General features: G+C 54.4%; 1 protein-coding gene across 3 annotated transcripts in view; it reads right to left on the bottom strand.

The window, feature by feature from the left end:
• The window catches only part of pdcd11 (programmed cell death 11), a 99,789-nt gene extending 76,948 nt beyond the window's left edge, over positions 1-22,841 (bottom strand). For 2 of the 3 annotated variants that reach the window (XM_068053197.1, XM_068053199.1), the window contains exons 1-9: positions 22,785-22,841; positions 21,090-21,198; positions 13,656-13,793; positions 12,505-12,669; positions 9,765-9,926; positions 6,545-6,668; positions 5,935-6,116; positions 1,840-1,947; positions 699-905 (exon numbers count right to left, since the gene is read on the bottom strand). In XM_068053197.1, coding sequence (XP_067909298.1) covers positions 699-905; positions 1,840-1,947; positions 5,935-6,116; positions 6,545-6,668; positions 9,765-9,926; positions 12,505-12,669; positions 13,656-13,793; positions 21,090-21,188 — 1,185 coding nt within the window. In that variant the 5' untranslated portion in view covers positions 21,189-21,198; positions 22,785-22,841. Of the gene's footprint in view, positions 1-698; positions 906-1,839; positions 1,948-5,934; positions 6,117-6,544; positions 6,669-9,764; positions 9,927-12,504; positions 12,670-13,655; positions 13,794-21,089; positions 21,199-22,774 lie in introns of all 3 variants that reach the window. The other variant, XM_068053198.1, reaches the window with a different exon arrangement.
• Between the last annotated feature and the right edge of the window lie 108 nt (positions 22,842-22,949).

Genomic DNA, 22,949 nt, shown 5'->3' with positions numbered 1-22,949 from the left:
AGCCATGGCTGTGCCCACACACTCACCTACCTCCGAGTCAGCAGGTACCAGCCATGGCTGTGCCCAAACGCTCACCTACCTCCCAGTCAGCAGGTACCAGCCATGGCTGTGCCCACACACTCACCTACCTCCCAGTCAGCAGGTTGCGGGTTCATGTCCCGCTTCAGAGAGTCGAGCATGAGGCGTCAGGCTGACACTCCAATGCAGCAGTAAGGGAATGCTGCAGGGCTGGCAGTGCTGCAGTGTTGGAGGGCCAGCAGTGAGACAGTGCTGCAGTATTGGAGGGCCAGCAGTGAGGACACGATGTTAAACCAAGACCCAGTTTGTTCTCTTAGGTGGAGGTAAAAGATCCCATGGCAATATTTCGAAGAGCAGGGGTGTTCTCCCTGGTGTCCTGGGGCAAATATTCATCTCTCAACTAACATCATTAAAAAAAAGTCAGATGATTTGTTTATCACATTGCTGTTTGTGGGATCTTGCTGTGCATAATCTTCCTACATTACAACAGTGGCTATACTTCAAAAGTACTTTGTCTGTAAAGCACTTTGGGACCTCCTGAGGTTTGAAAAGGTGCTATAGAAATGCAAGTCTGTCTTTCCTAACAGATTCAAATGCGTGGCCCCATTACAATTGACCAAATGTGCTTCATGTACAGAAACCATCGCCTGCATGTAGGTGAGCAGAGATCAATCACTCACGCGCGAGTAGGCAAAGGTCCCATCGGTCAGCTGGAAGGTGACACCAACTCCCTTGTGGTAGTACAGCACTGTAGACTCCTCCAGAACCTCGCCAATTCTATGCATGCTTAGCTGCTGCAACACAGTCCCAGGCTGCAGAAAGAGGGGCCGCAGTGTCAACCGCACAGACTTCGAGTCTGGCTGCATGTACAGAATGCAAGCCTTCACCTGGAAGAAAAACACAATTCTGCAATTTACTGCATCCAGGCATGAAACAAAGAAAACGCAGTGAATCTGAAACAGAATCAAATGCACAACTGGGAACGGTTTGTGGGTCTCCCAGTGACACCCGTGTATATCGGATGAAGACCCGTCCCCTTTAGGGACAGTGTGTGGGGGTGTTCCTGTCTATAACTCTATAAATAATTCTCCTGCAGCCTTCGCATCATTGTGCACTTGGTTGCGTGTGTGTGTTGCTGTCTGCAACTATCATTCCCTCTAATAAATTCTGTAAGCCAAGAATCTGTGTCTAGATATTAATCCCCGACAGAGCTCCACAGTTCTAACAATATTAAAGTCAATATAAACTACTGCATGGTCACAAACATCTCCTGGAATGTTTTGGATCACTCTCGGGGAGGGGTGTGGGGGTCAGAGTAGAATAGAATTAGCCGGTAGCTTTTCTTTAGTTTTAATCTGGTTTTCAATGTCTACCAGAGATTACACGGTTGTCAGGTTGGGGACTGGGGGTGGTGTTGCCGGATTGTTTGGGGTAGGGGGTAGAAAGGGAGAGACCTGGGATGGTGTTGCCGGGGGCTGCAGGGGGGGTGGTGGTGGGGGAGGTGTTGTTTGGTGGGGGACCGGGGGCGGTGTTGCCGGGGGGTGGGGGGAGGTGTTGCCCGGTGGGGGACCGGGGGGCGGTGTTGCCAGAGGGTGAGGGGGACCGGGGACGGTGGGGGAGGTGTTGCCGGGTTGAATGAGATGGAATCAATAAATCAATAGACCAATGAGTTGTTCTCACGTGTCCATGTGTAAAATACATTTTAAACGTTTCTCGAGAGTTCGCAACAGCTCATCGCCAGTTCTTTACACCCATTTGTGAGGCACCCAGGGGTGTCTTGCTATGTTAAAGATGCCATACAAGCTGTTTCCTCAAACTAACTTTTTGGCCCTTGCGGTACGTCCCGGCTCTCAGTGGGTCCAGATGCAGGAAATCGACAGAGCCCGACAGGCCAGACAGGAACTGCAGAACCAGGCCACGGAAAGTCACCTACAATCAGATCAGCACAAAGGTAGAGTCAGAGATCAGTCATTACAACAGAAATTAAAACAAATCATTGCAGTCATGGGTGGGTGAGTGGGCAAGAGGGACAGAGGGCGAGGGAGAGGGGGAGGGGCGGAGAGGGAGAGGGGCGGAGAGGGAGAGGGGGAGGGGCGGAGAGGGAGAGGGGCGGAGAGGGAGAGGGGGAGGGGCGGAGAGGGAGAGGGGAGGGGCGGAGAGGGAGAGGGGGAGGGGCGGAGAGGGAGAGGGGGAGGGGCGGAGAGGGAGAGAGGGAGGGGCGGAGAGGGAGAGAGGGAGGGGCGGAGAGGGAGAGAGGGAGGGGCGGAGAGGGAGAGAGGGAGGGGCGGAGAGGGAGAGAGGGAGGGGCGGAGAGGGAGAGAGGGAGGGGCGGAGAGGGAGAGAGGGAGGGGCGGAGAGGGAGAGAGGGAGGGGCGGAGAGGGAGAGAGGGAGGGGCGGAGAGGGAGAGAGGGAGGGGCGGAGAGGGAGAGAGGGAGGGGCGGAGAGGGAGAGAGGGAGGGGCGGAGAGGGAGAGAGGGAGGGGCGGAGAGGGAGAGAGGGAGGGAGGGAGGGGCGGAGAGGGAGAGAGGGAGGAGGGAGGGGCGGAGATGGGAGAGAGGGAGGGGCGGAGATGGGAGAGAGGGAGGGGCGGAGATGGGAGAGAGGGAGGGGCGGAGATGGGAGAGAGGGAGGGGCGGAGATGGGAGAGAGGAGGGGCGGAGATGGGAGAGAGGGAGGGGCGGGAGATGGGAGAGAGGGAGGGGCGGAGATGGGAGAGAGGGAGGGGCGGAGAGGGAGAGAGGGAGGGGCGGAGAGGGAGAGAGGGAGGGGCGGAGAGGGAGAGAGGGAGGGGCGGAGAGGGAGAGAGGGAGGGGCGGAGAGGGAGAGAGGGAGGGGCGGAGAGGGAGAGAGGGAGGGGCGGAGAGGGAGAGAGGGAGGGGCGGAGAGGGAGAGAGGGAGGGGCGGAGAGGGAGAGAGGGAGGGGCGGAGAGGGAGAGAGGGAGGGGCGGAGAGGGAGAGAGGGAGGGGCGGAGAGGGAGAGAGGGAGGGGCGGAGAGGGAGAGAGGGAGGGGCGGAGAGGGAGAGAGGGAGGGGCGGAGAGGGAGAGAGGGAGGGGCGGAGAGGGAGAGAGGGAGGGGCGGAGAGGGAGAGAGGGAGGGGCGGAGAGGGAGAGAGGGAGGGGCGGAGAGGGAGAGAGGGAGGGGCGGAGAGGGAGAGAGGGAGGGGCGGAGAGGGAGAGAGGGAGGGGGCGGAGAGGGAGAGAGGGAGGGGCGGAGAGGGAGAGAGGGAGGGGCGGAGAGGGAGAGAGGGAGGGGCGGAGAGGGAGAGAGGGAGGGGCGGAGAGGGAGAGAGGGAGGGGCGGAGAGGGAGAGAGGGAGGGGCGGAGAGGGAGAGAGGGAGGGGCGGAGAGGGAGAGAGGGAGGGGCGGAGAGGGAGAGAGGGAGGGGCGGAGAGGGAGAGAGGGAGGGGCGGAGAGGGAGAGAGGGAGGGGCGGAGAGGGAGAGAGGGAGGGGCGGAGAGGGAGAGAGGGAGGGGCGGAGAGGGAGAGAGGGAGGGGCGGAGAGGGAGAGAGGGAGGGGCGGAGAGGGAGAGAGGGAGGGGCGGAGAGGGAGAGAGGGAGGGGCGGAGAGGGAGAGAGGGAGGGGCGGAGAGGGAGAGAGGGAGGGGCGGAGAGGGAGAGAGGGAGGGGCGGAGAGGGAGAGAGGGAGGGGCGGAGAGGGAGAGAGGGAGGGGCGGAGAGGGAGAGAGGGAGGGGCGGAGAGGGAGAGAGGGAGGGGCGGAGAGGGAGAGAGGGAGGGGCGGAGAGGGAGAGAGGGAGGGGCGGAGAGGGAGAGAGGGAGGGGCGGAGAGGGAGAGAGGGAGGGGCGGAGAGGGAGAGAGGGAGGGGCGGAGAGGGAGAGAGGGAGGGGCGGAGAGGGAGAGAGGGAGGGGCGGAGAGGGAGAGAGGGAGGGGCGGAGAGGGAGAGAGGGAGGGGCGGAGAGGGAGAGAGGGAGGGGCGGAGAGGGAGAGAGGGAGGGGCGGAGAGGGAGAGAGGGAGGGGCGGAGAGGGAGAGAGGGAGGGGCGGAGAGGGAGAGAGGGAGGGGCGGAGAGGGAGAGAGGGAGGGGCGGAGAGGGAGAGAGGGAGGGGCGGAGAGGGAGGGGGGGAGAGGGAGAGAGGGAGGGGCGGAGAGGGAGAGAGGGAGAGAGGGAGAGAGGGAGGGGCGGAGAGGGAGAGAGGGAGGGGCGGAGAGGGAGAGAGGGGAGGGGCGGAGAGGGGGAGAGGGAGGGGCGGAGAGGGAGAGAGGGAGGGGCGGAGAGGGAGAGAGGGAGGGGCGGAGAGGGAGAGAGAGAGAGACATGTGGATGGATAGACCCTCTCAGCAGGTGAAAAGGTTACACACGTCACAGTGATCCTTTGCAGGCAGCCTCCATCCACCTAACCCTTTGACTGTGAGGTGTTTTGAGAAAGGGTGTAAGGAAGTAAGGATGCTTGTGGTCACAACTGTTGGGAAAGCAGGGCAGCCATGTCACTGAATCAGATAAGCCTTGGTGCAGGAGGTGCCTTTTGGCTCGTCATGTTTGGCCAAGTTGATTCCATTTCCCTGTACCCTCCTCTTCTCCCCTTTGTCGACCTCCAGCACCAGTAGAGAGATTCTGACCCTCATTACTGACTCACTTATCAGTACAAACAATCTTCCTCCGTTTACTTCAAACCCTTTCCGAATTTAGATCATCTTTAACTTTGTTGCAATGAGTATACTGCAAACTTAAATCTTTAATTGTGACTCTATATTAACATGCCTGGTATTGTTCTCCTGAATCAGTGGACACCCTTTCCAAAGCTTCAATATCCTTATTATAATGGGATTCCCATAGATGCATAGAGTCCTCCAACTGTGGCCTTACGTGTATAGTCAATAATTATCCCCTTTTATCTTGATTGGTTCCTTTATCAAACTCGAGAACAAGAAAGATCTCAGAAATGCTGCACAGACAAAAAGAAAAGCCTTGAATGGCACAAATATGAAACTAAAGAGAAAGCATTGGGAGCAGAGAGAAGGTCAGACACCACCCGAGAAAGAAAAGACCAGTTAACATCATGGCTACAGTGCTTGACTCAACCTCTGCTGTCTGATCAAAGATCACAGGGCAGGTGTTAACCAGTCTTATTTTTCAGAGATAGGTTCTGTGTCCAATAGGTTGGCTGCAAGGAGCTGATGCAAGGTCAGAACTATTTTACTGGATGTTTTGGAACATCCTGTGGTTACACAGAATTTACAATACAGGAACAAGTCATTCAGTCCATGCCGTTGTTGATGCTCCACACGAGCATCCTTTTAACATGCCCTTCTAATCGTCTCTCCCTCATGTGTTTATCCAGCTTCCCCTTAAACGTATCTAAACTATTCACCTCAACCACACCCTGTGGTAGTGAGTTCACCATTCTCCCACTGTCTGGGTAAAGAAGTTTCTCCTGAATTCCCCACTAGATTGATTAGTAACTGTCTTGTCTTGGGCGGCACATTGGCGCAGTGGTTAGCACCACAGCCTCACAGCTCCAGGGACCCGGTTTCGATTCCGGGTACTGCCTGTGTGGAGTTTGCAAGTTCTCCCTGTGTCTGTGTGGGTTTTCTCCGGGTGCTCCGGTTTCCTCCCACAGCCAAAGACTTGCAGGTTGATAGGTAAATTGGCCATTATAAATTGTCCCTAGTATAGGTAGGTGGTAGGGATTATGGGATTACTGCAGGGTTAGTATAAATGGGTGGTTGTTGGTCGGCACAGACTCGGTGGGCCGAAGGGCCTGTTTCAGTGCTGTATCTCTAAAATAAATAAATTTATGACCCCCAGTTTTGGTTGCCTCCTTCCCCCACGTGGAAACATCTTCTCTATGTCGACCTATCAAATTCTTTCATAATTCTCAAGACCTCTATCAGGTCACCTTTTCTTTTCTAGTCTTTATGGAACAGGAGACAATACAAGATCCCAAAATCTGCACCTTCTGAACCTCAGCCCTTATCACTAGGCCAGGGAGCAGGTTGCAGAGGGTCCACTTCTGATCTTCTGCTGCTATCGCTGCAGCAACGTCTTTCAGGCGGATGGAGAGCTGCACAATTCGCCCGTCGTTCTTCACCGACTCCAGGTGGAGGTTTAGGTACTGACCCACACGGAGAGGCAAACCTAGATGGCAGCAAATACACCAGGGCTTTGGTTACAAGGTATATATGGACAATACCACAGCGAGACAGTCAGCAAAGAGAGAGAGAGAGAGCGAGAGCGCGATAGAGCGCGTGCGTGGCCGAGAGAGAGAGAGCGAGAGAGCACGCGCGTGGCCGAGAGAGAGAGAACGAGAGTGAGAGAGCGCGCGCGTGGCCGAGAGAGAGAGAGAGCAAGAGAGCACGCGCGTGGCCGAGAGAGAGAGAACGAGAGTGAGAGCGCACGCGCGTGGCTGAGAGAGAGAGAACGAGAGTGAGAGAGCACACGCGTGGCCGAGAGAGAGCGAGAGGTTATGGGTTTTGATTCCATTGTATCTCTGACTGGCAGGCTGAGTGTGAGGAGTGGGTGTAACAGTGATAATTACCCCCACGGTATTACGGTGTGGGACTTACCTCGATTTCTGCTCTTTATGTACTCCTCGGCTTTCTGTTGTGAGAGGAACGCTTTGGTGGCCTTGACTCCAATGTCAACCAGATACCCATGCTCCTCGATGCTGGACACACAGCCAGAAAGCAGCTGCCGTGAGAGAGAGAGAGAACTCAGTACACGATACCAGGGGCAAGATCCAGAGGAATTACGAACAGTACAAACAATTGACATAAACCAAGACCAATTACAGATGGCCCTTCCTCTCCTCCTTACCCCAGTACTGACTGACAGTGGAGTCAGCCCCAGGTTAACAGGTAAAACCCCCCCAAACATTCCTGTAACCCCAACCCTGCCGGGAAGTATAAATGAAGGCCTCCTTATTGACATTTACAAATGATTCCTGGGAATTAAAACCAGGCACAAAACGTCATGGATGAAGAAAAGGACAAATCAGTGGAATATTATTAAAATATGTTCAGCAAAAAGTATGAAGTTAAATCAACACTGATAAATGATTTACAATGAATATACACCATTTCCTGTCTTACTTGAAGGCAGTGGCGTAGTGGTATTGTCACTGGACTGGTAGCCCAGAGGCCCAGGCTAATAGTCAGGGGACATGGGTTCAAATCTCACCACAGTAGATGGTGAAATTTGAATTCAATTAATAAATCTGGGATTAAAAAGCTAGTCTAGTGTGACCAAGAAACCATTGTCGACTGTTGTAAAAAAAAAAAATATCAGGTTCACTAATGTCCTTTAGGGAAGGAAATCTGCCGTCCTTACCTGGTCTGGCCTACATGTGACTCCAGATCCACAGCAATGTGGTTGTATCAAAATGCCCACTCAGTTTAATGGCAATTCGGGATGAGCAATAAACGCTGGCCAAGCCAGCGACACCCACACCCCATGAATGAATTTTAAAAAACTTGACTGCAGCACTGGAGAGAAAATGCCCCAAATATCATTCCCACTTCGATACCTCTTATGATCCTATAGTTTTTTTTCCAGGAAGTATGCGGTGTGCCTTTAAGATTGGAAAAGGATCAGTCCTGCTTTAAGGCAACAAGCTCCAGGGACTGAGTCAAAGAATGCATTCTCATTGCCGTAGGATACAGCCATTCGGAGAACAAGGACAAAGATACAATGTTGCCCACTGACGTGTGAAACTAGCTGAAAAACTGGCTTTCGAGAGACAGTTAACAGACAAAGACAGCAGGACCAGCATTTTTTTTTATTCATTCATGGGATATGGGCATCACTGGCTATGCCAGCATTTATTGCCCATCCCTAATTGCCCTTGAGAAGGTGGTGGTGAGCTGCCTTCTTGAACCGCTGCAGTCCATTTGGGGTAGGTACACCCACAGTGCTGTTAGGAAGGGAGTTCCAGGATTTTGACCCAGCGACAGTGAAGGAACAGCGATATAGTTCCAAGTCAGGATGGTGTGTGACTTGGAGGGGAACTTGCAGGTGGTGGTGTTCCCATGCATTTGCTGCCCTTGTCCTTCTAGGTGGTAGAGGTCGCAGGTTTGGAAGGTGCTGTCGAAGGAGCCTTGTGCATTGCATCTTGTAGATGGTACACACTGCTGCCACTGTGCGTCGGTGGTGGAGGGAGTGAATGTTTGCAGATGGGATGCCAATCAAGCGGGCTGCTTTGTTCTATCATGTTGGGATACATGATCTGTTTCAGCCCACTGCGTGGGGGTATGGGGAGCTGCTTTTATGGATGGCCTACTGGACAGGCAAGAAGTCAGTGGGGCAGAAGAAACAAAATGCTGAGTGAGAGAAAACTCACTACACAAGCTCAGAGCCAGTCAGCACCAGAACGTGGCAAACTAGCCCAGTAACGTAGGCTAGCGAGCATGATTCTTCAGGGTTTCAAGTTAAGTGAAGTGCATGAGTTTTGATTGCAATTGTCACATTCACTTACAGTCTATAAAATAACAAAGTGACTCCTGACAACGCAGTGGCCCGCTGATGTCATCAGAGTGCTCCAATCTGCGCACATGCACAAACGGTCTCCTGCGCTCGGAGATGCTGCACACACGCAGCCTAAGTCTTGCCAGGACTAACTGGCACATGCGCAGGAAAACGCTCTCCCCCTCCTCGGCCTCACACACCAAGCTGCTCTCTGCCCGCCGCCCTCCCCCCGCCGCCGCTCGCTCCCCGCTTTCCCTCCCCTGCCACCGCACTCTCCAGCTGCCCTCTCCCCGCTGACCCCCCCCTTCCTCTTTCCGGCCGGTCACTCCCTGCTACCCCCCCCCATGCCACCCTATCCCGCTCTCCGTACCCCGCTTTCCCCCTGCCCCCAATCCCACTCTCCGGTTGCACGCTCACAGCTTCTCCTCCCCCTCCAACCCTCCAGATGCTAGCTCCAGGCCCGCGCCACTTCCCTCCTCTTGGCAACTCACTACAACGTTTGTTGAGTCCCCACCGCACCGCCCAAAACAGCAAGGCAGGCCGCGAAGGGTGACGGGGCGAGTGGCCGAGAGGAGGGAGGTAGCGTGGCCCACAGCCTACAGCTGGCGTCTGGAGAGATTGGGGTGGGGGGGGAGGGGGGGGAAGCGGGAGCAAGCAACCGGAGAGCGGGATAAGGAAGCAGTGAGCGAGCAGCCGGAGAGCGGAATGGGGGTGGGGAGAAGCGGGGAGTGAGCAGCTGGCCAGCGGGATGGTACTGAAACCTCACTGAATTACGGAGGGTGTGCAGCACTGTCAGAGATACTGTCCTTCTGATGAGACTTTAAACAGTGCAAGGTCCTGCGAGTATCAAACATTGCCATTGTGTGCTGCCATGGGTCGAAGTTGGTTTTCTGTGATAAATTGAGCAGTGCCATCTTTAATCCTGGCAGTTACCTGAACGGCGTAGACACTGACGTTTCAGTGGAACAGGCTGCATTTGCTAGTACAGCGCCACCTAGTGGTTGCGATGTCAGCAAATGCAGCTATAAAATAAACCCAGCTTAAAAATCCACATCTGGCCTCATCTAAAGTGATGTCTATCCATGACAGGTGTGAAGAATGTGAAATAGAGTTCAGATCAGCTCACAAGCGCTCCCTATTGTTACATCCTAGATTTACACTATCATACAGCAAGATAATGAGCACACGCCTGAACATATGGCACTGGGACTGTTTATGAGCGTGACTCAAGGGACTCCATCTAGTGGCCCAAGTCTGTTACAGGCACATTATTAGATCAGGCACGTTAGTTCTGGAAATTCTGTACCTTATCAATGCACTCACCATGCCAGCTCGCAATGCCCCAGGCGACAACGCCTTGTTCACATCCTTTGGGTTAATGGAGAGTTTCAAGCTGTGGTGGCTGGCTTTGGTCTTTCCGAGCTCAGAGACAGCGCACCGTACAACCATACCAGGGCTGTACAGATCCGAGAGTGCTGTCAGATCCTGGGATTAATTTGGAATAAAACAGAGTTGACCAGTAATCAGAAGCCCAACAGCAGAGATCATCACAAACACACGAGCCAAAACCTCAGCAGAATTCACAAAACTCAGTCAAACTCCCCTCCCTTCCTCGAAAGCAGCAAATGCCTCTACTGAGCTGCCTGAGGGTTGTACAGCCCCTACCGCCTACACTGTCCCCCCTTATCATGAACAACTGCCTATCCCCACCAAATGGCACTGACCATTTACCATAGGCGCCAATTCCAAGGCCACAGTTTAAATCCTATTCAGCCCAGTTGGGTAGTTAATGCAGCTGGCTGTGCCTCTCAATTACCCATCACTAGTTACTCACTGCTTGCAAGCAGCACTTGTGTTTTACTCATCCCTCAATTAATATTCCCTCACTGAAACAAAATGCTTTCTTGAAGTTTAACAGGAGACTTTAAAAAGCCTCCAGAATCTCTGTCACTGCTGCAAGATTTTTTTCATCCTTTCATAGGATGTGAGCGTCACTGGCAGGATCAGCATTTATTGCCCATCCCTAATTGCCCTTGAGAAGCTGGTGGTGAGCTGCCTTCTTGAACCGCTGCAGTCCATGTGGTGCAGGTTCACCCACAGTGCTGTCAGGGAGGGAGTTCCAAGATTTTGACCCAGCTACAGTGAAGGAACGGCGATATAGTTCCAAGTCAGGATGGTGTGTGGCTTGGAGGGGAACTTGCAGGTGGTGATGTTCCCATGAATCTGCTGCCCTTGTCCTTCTAGGTAGTAGAGGTTGCGGGTTTGGAAGGTGCTGTCTACGGAGCCTTGGTGAGTTGCTGCAGTGCATCTTGTAGATGGTACACACTGTCATCAGTGGTCGGTGGTGGAGGGAGTGAATGTTTGTAGATGGGGTGCCAATCAAGCGGGCTGCTTTGTCCTGGATGGTGTTGAGCTTCCTGAGTGTTGTTGGAGCTGCACCCATCCAGGCAAGTGGAGAGTATTCCATCATGCTCCTGACTTGTGCCTTGTAGATGGTGGACAGGCTTTGGGGAGTCAGGAGGTGAGTTACTCGCTGCAGGATTCCTAGCCTCTGACCTGCTCTTGTAGCCACGGTATTTATATGACTATTCCAGTTCAGTTTCTGGTCAATGGTAACCCCTAGGATGTTGATAGTGGGGGATTCAGTGATGGTAATGCCGTTGAATGCCAAGGGGAGATGGTCAGATTCTCTCTTGTTGGAGATGGTCATTGCCTGGCACTTGTGTGGCACGAATATTACTTGCCACTTATCAGCCCAAGCCTGGATATTGTCCAGGTCTTGCTGCATTTCTACACGGACTGCTTCAGTATGTGAGGAGTTGCGAATGGTGCTGAACATTGTGTAATCATCAGTGAACATTCCCACTTCAATCATAGGTGAAGGTCATTGATGAAGCAGCTGAAGATGTTTGGGCCGAGGACACTACCCTGAGGAACTCCTGCAGTGATGTCCTGGGACTGAAATGATTGGCTTCCAACAAACACAGCCATCTTCCGTTGTGCTAGGTATGATTCCAACCAGCGGAGAGTTTCCCCCCGATTCCCATTGACCTCAGTTTTGCTAGGGCTCCTTGATGCCATACTCGGTCAAATGCTGCTTTGATGTCAATGGCAGTCACTCTCACCTCACCTCTGGAGTTCAGCTCTTTTGTCCATGTTTGAACCAAGACTGCAACGAGGTCAGGAGCTGAGTGGTTCTGGCAGAACCCAAACTACGCATTGGTGAGCAGGTTATTGCTGTTTTAGTGGCGCTCGGTAACACTGTCAACGACACCTTGCATCACTTTACTGATGATTGAGAGTAGACGGAAGGGCTGGTAACTGGCCAGATTGGATTTGTCCTGCTTTTTTGTCGAGAAGGCCAACCCTGGGCATTTTTCCACATTGTCGGATAGATACCAGTGTTGTAGCTGTACTGGAACAGCTTGGCTAGTCCTTCTGTAGAATTTACAGCACAGAAACAGGCTATCCACCTATCCTGTCAGCATAATCTTCTCCCTCACAAGTGGAAACAGCTTCCCCATGTCTACCCTATGAAACCCTTCCATAACTAAAGATCTCCCGCAGATAACCCCGCACACATTTCTTTTCTAGAGGAAAGATAACCAGCTTCTTCAGTCTTTTAAGTCTTGCTGAGCTGGACACCTACTAGGGACGTATATGAAAAACAATCTGAATGCAGGAACATTTTTGGATAACATTTACCGTCTGCTGTTGTTGCTCAGCTTTTGTTGCATGCTGTTTAGTACAGTGTTGACGTCAGGAACGTGGTTCTGGCTTTTTACATTGGTGAGCGTGCCCACTACACATGGTGGGGACTATAGTGAGGGGGCAGCAGGACGATTAACAAACACCTTTAGTCAGTATACCGCCAGACGAGCCCCTGCTGCAGCTTTTTGTAAACTGGACCAGGACTGGAGTGGGCTCAGCACGCATTCCCCTGCCTCACTCTACAGTCAAATATATTTCTGACAGTAACACATGGCTATTGTGAAGTATCCCGGGCCCTATACCCCAGCAAGCAGGAAGACATGAGGAAACCAACCAGATAAATCAGACTCACCTCCAACACCTCCTCATCGATCTGTTCCCTCAGGGATTTTGTATACGCATCACAGATGTTGGTGAGACTCACGTATCCAGTGAGCCCGTGGGGTAATCCAATGATAAGCTCAAAATCAGTCACTTCCTTCACACAGCCGAGCAGCAGGGTCCCAACATTCAGTTTCTGACAGAGGGGGTAGGAAGGGAACAATGAATAAAATCCAGAGCAGACACGGTGAAACCCAAGAGTTTACACATAAAGATCAACTCAAATTTACATCAACTCGAGGCTGCCAGTGATCGCCACGTTCCCGACACAGGCACCTCCACCAAGGGTCGGGGCACAGTACAGCCAGCATGAATGGAGAGGAACGACAGCGCATCTCACTGACGTATACAAGATCCTGTATGGAACCCAAAGGGTTAGTCTGGAGCTCTGCTTTTGGTTAAACAACTGCAGGACAAAGTGTGCCAGGGTCAGGCTGAGAAAATGTATGGTAAAGGTGGGTGTTGGGAAGTTCATTGTCGCATAATAATAACGGGCTGTGAGTAGACAACAGCCTTTAGCTGCCGAGGTCCGAAGCTCTGGAATTATCTCCTTTAATCTCACTGCCTCTCCCTCCACATTTAACATGCTCCTTCAAACCTCTTTGGCTAAAGCTTTTGGTCACCTATCTTAATATCTCCTTATTGATTCATTGTCAAATTTTGTTTTATAATACTCCTGTGAAGCAACTTTGGATGTTTTATTACATTGAAGGTGCTATATAAATGCAAGTTGTAGCTAGGAATGGAGCAAAAACTCTTGATTCTCTTCACATAGCTGTTCGAGGTTCAGCTTTGAGGGGCAGGATGAGACAGATGGGCTGAATCACCTACCTGGTCTGTACTGATCTTTCTCACCTGTTCAAATCTCCCACAGCCCATGTGTATTGGGGTGGAGTTGTTAACCTACTCCCACAGGACGTGTATATCTCACTGGATGCTAACATTGAATTCCGAGCCGGAGCTCCACTCTCCATTCACTAGAGCTGTGTGAACTCAGATGGGAGTATTCCCACCAGCCAAAGGCTTATTCCTGAGAGTGTTGGTCACTGCAGCACACTCTCCATAGGCCATGCTCGTGTCCATAATGGCCACATGCTCCCAGGTCCAGATGTACTCTCATACCTTGAAGGAGAGAATTCCTGCCTCAATAGGTTGCTTTGCCTGCAACGTTCCATCTTTCTCTCTCCTCTGTTTTTTCGTCTTTGCAGGGTTCAATTCTTTCTTCCTTTTACGTTTCTTCCTTTCATCATCATGACGGACCTGGAGACAGAACAGGTACAGCACGGGGTTAGATACAGAGTAAAGTTCCGTCTACACTGTCCCATCATACACTCCCAGGACAGGTACAGCACGGGGTTAGATACAGAGTAAAGCTCCCTCTACACTGTCCCATCAAACACTCCCAGGACAGGTACAGCACAGGGTTAGATACAGAGTAAAGCTCCCTCTACACTGTCCCCATCAAACACTCCCAGGACAGGTACAGCACTGGGATTGGCTGGGCAATTTGAAGCATTTCCTGCAAGCAATCAGGGGGAGCAGCTGCACCTGTGCTGCAGCAACTGCAGAGTGGAGAGAGGAGACTGGAGAAAGGTGAATACAGAGTGGAGAGAAAACATCAAGGAAGGCTGCAATTGATTTGGAGAGGTGGGTGTCAGGGCACCTGAAAGACTCTTAAGTTTGAACTGTTTGGGGGAGGGAGAAGAGGCCTGAAGACTCAGGGGTGGGGCAGCCAAATCCAGTAGGGGCCCCTGTATTTGTATTGGTGCTTGCACACAGGGAGCTCCCTCCCCACCCCAACTGCCTGCTCGGGACAGCTGGAGTTGCCCGGGTGAAGACTGTCTTGTTAAAATCAGAAGAGGAGAGTACCGGGCGGCTCCAGCCGTCCCGGGCGAAGAAGCCTCCCCCAACTGGAAGACAACAAACAGTTTTGGACTAATTTTGATAAAGGTGCTCCAACTGGCAGTTGGATCAAACATCCCTTTCAACCTTTCTCTCCCTTCCTCCACTCAGTCACCTATCCTCCCCTTTTCCTTTACCATCCTACCCCATCCTCCTCTACTCCCACTCCACTTTGTTTAAAGTTTGCTTTTTTTTAAATTGTGTAAATTTGTTTTGTTTCTTGGGGGTGGACGTGGCTCTTAGACCCCATGGCAAGCCCTCCTTCGCCGGTGGCGGGGCCTTCCCGTACATATGCTGCTGCGGCTGCTGCAGCTGCACCTGTTGTCCAGTCACCATTTGCTTTATTAACATCGAAGCATGGGGTCAAGAGCTACGTCCACCCAAACATGACTATAGAGGGTCACTGACCCGAAACGTTAACTCTGCTTCTCTTTCCACAGATGCTGCCAGACCTGCTGAGTGGTTCCAGCATTTCTTGTCTTTATGACTATAGAGGCATGCGTGAAAGCAATGGCCGAGGTTGTCAGCCTTTCGGCCATTGTTGCAGCCTCTAAAATGTACGGGAAGGCAGTGTTTTTCCTGAAGACCGAGCGGGCGGTGTCCCTGGCTCTGAGCAAGGGGCTCACCGTGGGCGGGACCTTTCTGCCAGTGGACCCCCTGGAGGCCACTGCGCAAAGGCTCATTCTATCCAATGTCCCGCCCTTCATTCCTGGTGAGCTCCTCCTTCCCCACCTGCACCATCTGGGGGAGGTAGAGACGGGGCTCACCCCAGTCCCGCTCGGTCTTCGGGAGAACAGCCTCCGACACGTGTACTCCTTCCGCCGCCAGTTATTCATGCAGCTGGCGCGGGAGGAGGTGACAGAGGGCCACTTTAATGTAGAGTTCCAGGGGACGGCCTACCGCGTCTTCTGGACCTTGGACGGGGTGCGGTGCCATGTCTGTAAGGGGGTGGGGCATGTTCGTAAGAACTGCCGCAACCTCCCGGCTGCCAACTCCAACTCGGCGGCCCAGGGTGGCGACGCTGCACCTCCTCCCACCCCCCCCTACACCTCCACCAGATACCATTCAGTCGGTACCGGAGGCTGTGGTTTTCACGGCCTCCGGCAGGGAGGGGGGTGACAGTCCAAGTGGAAGGAAGGCGCGGAGGAGAAATAAACATCGAGAGGCGCGTCCCCTGGACACCGTGACAGTACCCGAGTCTGAGCTCAGCACAAAGCCCGATCTTGGGAAGTCAACTTGCCCCAAGGCTGGGCTCAGGCCCAGGGTGAATAAAAAAAAAAGAGAGTTGGGAGGTGGAGGCCTCTGATGACGTGGAGGTCTCTGAGCCTCCGCACCCAACTGGGAAAAAGAGGAGAAGGCACCCCTCCACAGAGGTAACAAGGGGCCCTGAGGCGCAGGGTCCATCTGTTGGAGGGGAGCTGTCTCCTGTTTCGGGTCCCCAGGTTACCCTACCGCCACCACCAAGGCGACAAAGTCCAGGCAGGAGCTCCCTATTCCTCAGGATGGAGGGGAGGGGAAGGCCCTGGTACATGAGGCCCCTCCTGAAGGAGTAAGTGGGGCCCTGCTTGTGGTGGGGGAGCCTGGGGACGCCGCCCATTCTGCCACTGCTACTGGGTCGGGTGCCCTGAGTGAAGGGCAAAGCGAGGCCCCAGAGGGTCGGCCCTCCCAGCCGGAGTCCACCACCAACCAGGAGACACCTGACCCGGTTATAACTGAGAATGCTGCCCCATCTGCTGGGCCTGTGGGTGCTTGCGGAGTGGGAGATGGCCTCCTCTCTCCGCCTCCGGTCTCGGCTCCGGCTGGATTTCCGGAGTCGAGAATTTCTGTCTCCCCTGCACCACTCATTGGCCTGGGGACGGAGGTGGAGGGGGGGCCTGAACCGCTGGTGCCTACAGGCTCCAGTTTCACAATAGAACCCAGAGAGGACTCCTCCGCCATCGATCCTGGGGGTGGGATCGTGACGGAGGCGGGACCAGCTGGCGCGGTCGGGACGTCCGCCCCACAGTGTGTGGTGGATGTGTCAGCCGCTGGCGGTGACGACCCAGAGGAGGATGGGGATTCGGTGGGGGGCACGGAGGATGATCTTGATTCCATCGCCAGTGAGGTGGTGGTGTCCCTCGTGCCTCCCACCGAATCTCCTCTCATCCCCACGGCGGAACTCCGGGATTTCCTCACGGTTTGCAGGGGCTGCCGCAATAAAGTTCAGCTGGCCCTCGACCGCTGGTCGAATCTGGCGCTGATCATCCAGTCCGTCCTGGCCGCCCTGAAGATAACGGGCAAGCGCGCGGGCGTGAAATTGGTTGAGAGGCGACGTTTTAATGTGTTCCTCAATGGGTTGCTGGGGGAGTGGAAGGCCAAGTGCACTTCCACTCCCTCCTCACAGTGAGGTGTTGGTGACGGGTTTTAAGTACCTTTGACATGAAGATAACCACAGCCAGCCTCAACATCAACGGCAGCAGAGGGGCTCACCGCAGATTTCACAATCTCTCAGTCCTCAGGGAAGGGAGATACGCGGTGAGCTTTCTGCAGGAAACCCACACCGTTCCGGGAGACGAAGCCACCTGGCTCCTGGAGTGGCAGGGTGGGGTCTACATGAGTCACCTCACCCCTATTTCTAGTGGGGTGGCGATCTTGTTGGCCCCGACTTTTCAGCCGGAGATCTTGGGGGTCAAGGAGCTAGTGCTGGGCCGCTTGCTCCACCTCGCCGTTCGCCTGGGGAGCGTGCCGCTCCACTTTGTGAACGTGTACGCGCCCAGGCCCGACGCGTTGCAAGCGCACTTCTTTGAAGAAGTGTCCGCTCTCTTGAGCTCCATCGATAGCAGCGAGTGCATCATCCTCGGGGGGGATTTTAACTGCACCCTCGAGGTGGGGGATCGCTCCGGTCCCCAGCGCGGCCAAGCGTCGGTGGAGAAGTTGAGGGGACTGATCAGCTTCCTTAACTTGGTGGATGTCTGACGGAATCGCCATCCCGACTCCAGCGCCTTCACGTGGAGGTCTGGAGGAGGAGGGTCCCGAATCGACCGCCTCTACTTTTCGCAGACGTACGTCTCCCGCGTCTCGGCGGCCTCCACGCAGCTGGTGCCGTGATCGGACCACCGCCTGGTGTGGGCGGAGATCGTTCCGCTCCGCACGCGGGCGGGGTCCGCGTACTGGCACTTTAACAACCGGCTGCTGGAGGACGAGCGATTTCGGGACTCATTCTGTCAATTCTGGGCCGACTGGAGAAGGAAGCAGGGGGGCTTCCCCTCCTTGTGGCTATGGTGGGATGTGGGCAAGACTCACATCCGCGTCATCTGTCCAGAGTACGCGAAGGGGTCGACCAAGAGGCGGGAAGCCGAGATCGGGCGCCTTGAGAGGGAGGTGCTCGACTTGGAGTCCCGCCTCAGTCATGCCGTCGCGGACCCGGCTCTGTGGCAGGCCTATAAAGAGGAGAAGGGCGTGCTGAGGTACCTGCAGCTCATAGGGTCCCGATGCGCATACGTGAGGTCGCAGATCCAGATCCTGGAAGATTTGGACCGCGCCTCACCCTTCTACTTGCTGGAAAAATGGCGGGGGGTCCGTAAGCAGCTCGTTGAGCTGCTGGCCGATGACAGATCCTCCATCACGGATCCGGAGGGAATGGGCCTCCTGGTCCGTACTTATTACTGTGTGTTGTTCTCTCCGGATCCGTCCAGCGAGGACTCGCGCAGAGTTTTGTGGGAGGACCTGCTGCAGGTCAGCCCGGAGGGCGCCGAAGGACTGGAGGCTCCGCTCACGTTGGCGGAGCTGACTGGCGCCCTCCACCAGCTCTCGAGGGGCAAATCCCCAGGGCTGGATGGGTTGACCGTGGAGTTCCTCAGGGCGTTCTGGGACGTCCTGGGGGACGATTAGGCGCGGGTCCTGGGGGAAAGCCTGCCGACCGGGGAGATGCCCCTCTTGTGGCGCAGGGCGGTCATCGTCCTGCTGCCGAAGAGGGGCGATCTCCACCTGCTTAAAAACTGGTGTCCGGTCTCTCTCCTCAACATGCATTATAAGATCTTTGCCCGGGCTATGTCTCCCCGCCTGGGCTCCGTGCTGGCCCACATGATCCACCCCGACCAGTCCTACACGGTCCCGGGCCGGTCCATCCAGGACAACATCCACTTGGTCCGGGACCTGATCCATCTTTCCCAGAGAACTGGTCAGTCGGTCGCCTTTCTCTCCCTTGATCAGGAGAAGGCGTTCGACAGGGTGGATCACGAATACCTTTTCGAGACTCTGCACGCTTTCGGACTCGGGCCGCATTTCGTGGCCCGTGTCCGACTTTTATACGCCGCCGCAGTGTCTAGTCAAAGTTAACGGGTCCTTGACGGCGCCCCTTCGCTTTGGGAGAGGAGTGCATCAGGGATGCCCCATGTCCGGCCAACTGTACACCATCTGCGCGGAGCCCTTCCTGTGCCTGCTTCGCAGGAGGTTGACGGGATTGGCTCTGCGCGAGCCGGCCATGTGGGTCGTCCTCTCGGCTTACGCCGATGACACGGTCACAGATCCCGTTGACTTGCGGAGGATGCGCGACTGCCACCAGACCTTTTCTGCCGCGTCCTCCGTGAGGATCAATTGGGAGAAATGTTCCGGACTCCAGGTGGGTCTTTGGCAGGTGGACTCCCTGCCGGAGGAGATGACATCTTTTGCGCGGAACACCACGCACCTCATCTATCTGGGAGTCCACTTTAGCCCCGCTGAGGAAGCCTGGCCAGCAAACTGGCAGGAGCTGGAGGCGAAAGTCACCACTTGGCTGGGGCGTTGGACAGGACTGCTCCGAGTGCTTTCCTACAGGGGCCGAGCGCAGGTCATAAACCAACTGGTGGCCTCCATGCTGTGGTACCGGTTGGTCACTTTTGCCCCGCCCCCTGCATTTGCCCCAAGATCCAGAAGAAGCTTGTTGATTTCTTCTGGGGCAAGAGGAAACACTGGGTCTCTGCCGCGGTCCTGAGTCTCCCGATTGAGGAGGGCGGCCAGTCGCTGGTGTGTGTCCGCACTCAGGCTGTGACTCTCTGCCATCGGACCCTGCAGAGATACCTGTATGTCGAGCGTCCTCCCAGATGGTGTGCCCTGGCGACATATTTTCCACCGGTGTCACTGCCTTCAAGACGAAACGCAGCTCCTGCCGGAAACCGTTAGCCGCGCCTCTCTAAGGGAGTTGCCTGTCTTTTACCGGGATCTATTCGGAGTCTGGAACATGGTCACCTCCAGTCAGGGCGCTCCCCCGCCGGCAGAGGAGAGCACCTAGGCTGCCCGGGCAGCTGACTCCGGGGACTCCACTTCCTCACCCTCGTCAGCCGGCCAGACACGACCTGGTGGTCCGCGTTGCCAACTGGCAGCGAGGGGAAACCCCGATGGAGGTCTCTCTAGGCGGGAGTCCTCCCCCTTTACATCGGGGACCTGGGGTGAAGGGTGTTGCACAGGGCAGTCCCGTGCAATAGACTTTTAAGTAGGTTCACAGACTCCCAGGCCGCCTGTACTTTCTGCGGCCTGGACGAGTCCATGTTTCGCGTATATATGGAGTGTGCGAGGTTGCAGCCCCTCTGAGTTTTTGAAGGGGCTGCTCCTCAAGTTTTGGCTGCATTTCAGTCCCACGCTCCTGATCTTTTGGCACCCGGTGCGGAGGGGCGTGGGCCGGGAAGAGGATCTCCTCGTCAGTCTGCTCCTGGGACTGGCCAAGGTGGCAATTCACAGGTCAAGGCTGCGGGCCTTGGGCAGGTCCGTCCTCCCCAATTGCCTGCCCCTCTTCTGCGGTTACTTTCGCGCCCGGGTGTCCCTGGAGAAGGAGCTGTGGTGGCACCGCAGGGACTGGAGTGCATTGTCGATGCCGAGAATGGCACTTGAATTTGAGTTTTTTGTTTGTTTATTTGAATTTAGTAAAGTTATTTTCAAAAATATGTATATAAAGAAAAATAAGGGGTTCGATACAGAGTAAAGTTCCCTGGTCTACACATTCCCTGGTCTCTAGAGGAAGGAAAGCAGTATTTTAACTGATGGTATTTTGAACAGTTTAGTTGTGATGGGGATGGTCTTAAAAATTACCCGGTGAGCTCAAAGCATTTATCAATTTAATGGGAAGGAACAGTTTGATGAAGTCTGGAAATAGCTAAATGTTCATATGCAGACTCTGAGAAGGACACTCAAATGATCAGCACCTGTACACAGCAGACGAGAGACATCAAAACCTGAGGGTAGTAGGTACTTGATATCCACTTCCACCTGGGGCGGCGCAGTGGTTAGCACCGCAGCCTCACAGCTCCAGTGACCCGGGTTCAATTCTGGGTACTGCCTGTGTGGAGTTTGCAAGTTCTCCCTGTGTCTGCGTGGGTTTTCTCCAGGTGCTCCGGTTTCCTCCCATGTGCCAAAGACTTGCTGGTTGATAGGTTAATTGGCCATTATAAATTGCCCCGAGTATAGGTAGGTGGTCGGGGAATATAGGGACAGGTGGGGATACGGTAGGAATATGGGATTAGTGTAGGATTAGTATAAATGGGTGGTTGATGGTCGGCACAGACTCGGTGGGCCGAAGGGCCTGTTTCAGTGCTGTATCTCTAAACTAAAACTAAACAATTCCTCCCCAATATCAAAATGCTTCTTGCTACCTTGAGTTCCACTGTTGATTTCTAGTAACGTCTCTCCTGCTTCAATACTTACTCCAAATAAGTTGTCCCCATCCAGGCTCCTCTTGTCTTTCCCCGCTGTGGGATTTCTCTGCACCCCTCCACGAGGGAAGTCGTCATCCACTGTTGCCATCGTCACACCCCTGAGAAGCAAGATGCAACATGCAGATATTTCCTCATTACAAACAGAGTCCTCTGGACACACGTGTGTTGCGCTTACTGAGAAATCCAGGTGAAGGGCAGAGGCCTGTGGTGTACAGTGGCGGCTGGTTTGAAAATATTGTGGAGAAGACAGATCAAGTATTGGGCAGGCGAGAGCAAGCCTGAGATTTAATAGTCTGTAGACTGCAGAGGAAGGAATGATAGAGAGAGGGAAGCCAAAGTTAGAGTCAGATAGTTTTTTCCCTGATTCCAACCCGATGAAACGAAAACGTGAGCTTAAGAAGAAAGAGACGACAATTCAGGAAGATTGACCATAACTGTATTGATCAAATAGAGTTCTAATTGGGACAGCAGTTAGTGGCTGGAGACAGGAGAAGGATGACACATTGAGAACTGCCAAGCACAAAGCAGTCTCACTCAACAACAACAACAACTTACATTTATGTAGCACCTTTAAAACCACCCAAGGAGATATTGGGTCAGATGACCAAAAGCTTGGTCAAGTAGGTAGATTTTAAGAGTCTCTTAAAGATGGAAAGAGAGGTACAGAATATAGAGAGGGTATTCCAGAGCTTGGGCTCCAGGCATAGCTGCCAATAGTGGAGCGATTATAATCAGTGATGTGCAAGAGGCCAGAATTAGATTAGTGCAGATATGTTTAGTTTAGTTATACAGCACTGAAACAGGCCCTTCGGCCCACCGAGTCTGTGCCGACCATCAACCACCCATTTATACTAATCCTACACTAATCCCATATTCCTACCACATCCCCACCTGTCCCTATATTTCCCTACCACCTACCTATACTAGGGGCAATTTATAATGGCCAATTAACCTATCAACCTGCAAGTCTTTGGCATGTGGGAGGAAACCGGAGCACCCGGAGGAAACCCACGCAGACACAGGGAGAACTTGCAAACTCCACACAGGCAGTACCCAGAATTGAACCCGGGTCGCTGGAGCTGTGAGGCTGCGGTGCTAACCACTGCGCCACTGTGCCGCCCTAATATCTGAGGATTGTGAGGCTGGAGAAGATTACAGAGATAGGGAGGGGTGTAGAGGGATTTGATGAGAATTTTATAATGGAGATGTTGCCAGACTGGCAGCCAATGTAGGTCAGCGAGCACAGGGGTGATAGGTGAATGGGATTTGCAAGTGAGGACATGGGCAGCAGAGCTTTGGATGACTTTAAGTTTACGGAGGGCAGAATAAGGGAGGTCGGCCAGGAGTGCGTTAGAATAGTTAAGTCTAGAGGTAGCAAATATGTGGATGAGGGCTTCAGCAGCAGAAGAGCTGAAGCAGGGGCCCTGGTGATGGTGCCTGAAGAACTGGAGCCCGTCTCCCTCCGGGAACCTCCCCCCCCGGGACCCCGGCCTCTCTCTCCCCCCCCCGGGACCCCGGCCTCTCTCTCCCCCCCCCTCCCCGGGACCCCGGCCTCTCTCTCCCCCCCCCTCCCCGGGACCTCTCTCTCCCCCCCCTCCCCGGGACCCCGGCCTCTCTCTCCCCCTCCCCGGGACCGGGACCGGGACCGGGACCGCTCCCTCCCTCCCCTCAGACCTGCTCTCACCCGCTCGCTGCTCACATGGACATCGCCATGACACAGACCCCCGGAAAGACTCTTGGCCCCTGGAGAAATACTTCCGGTGGGTTACACTCAAAGAGCCAATCAACATCCCCAAGCTACCGCGCGATGGGCCTATCACTATCGAGGTTTGCTGTGATTAGTGTCGTC

This window comes from Heterodontus francisci, chromosome 20 (genome assembly GCF_036365525.1).
Source record: "Heterodontus francisci isolate sHetFra1 chromosome 20, sHetFra1.hap1, whole genome shotgun sequence".
Classification (NCBI taxonomy): Eukaryota; Metazoa; Chordata; class Chondrichthyes; order Heterodontiformes; family Heterodontidae; genus Heterodontus; species Heterodontus francisci.
Note: the sequence above shows the minus strand (reverse complement) of the source record. Positions and strands in the feature narration are given on the sequence as shown.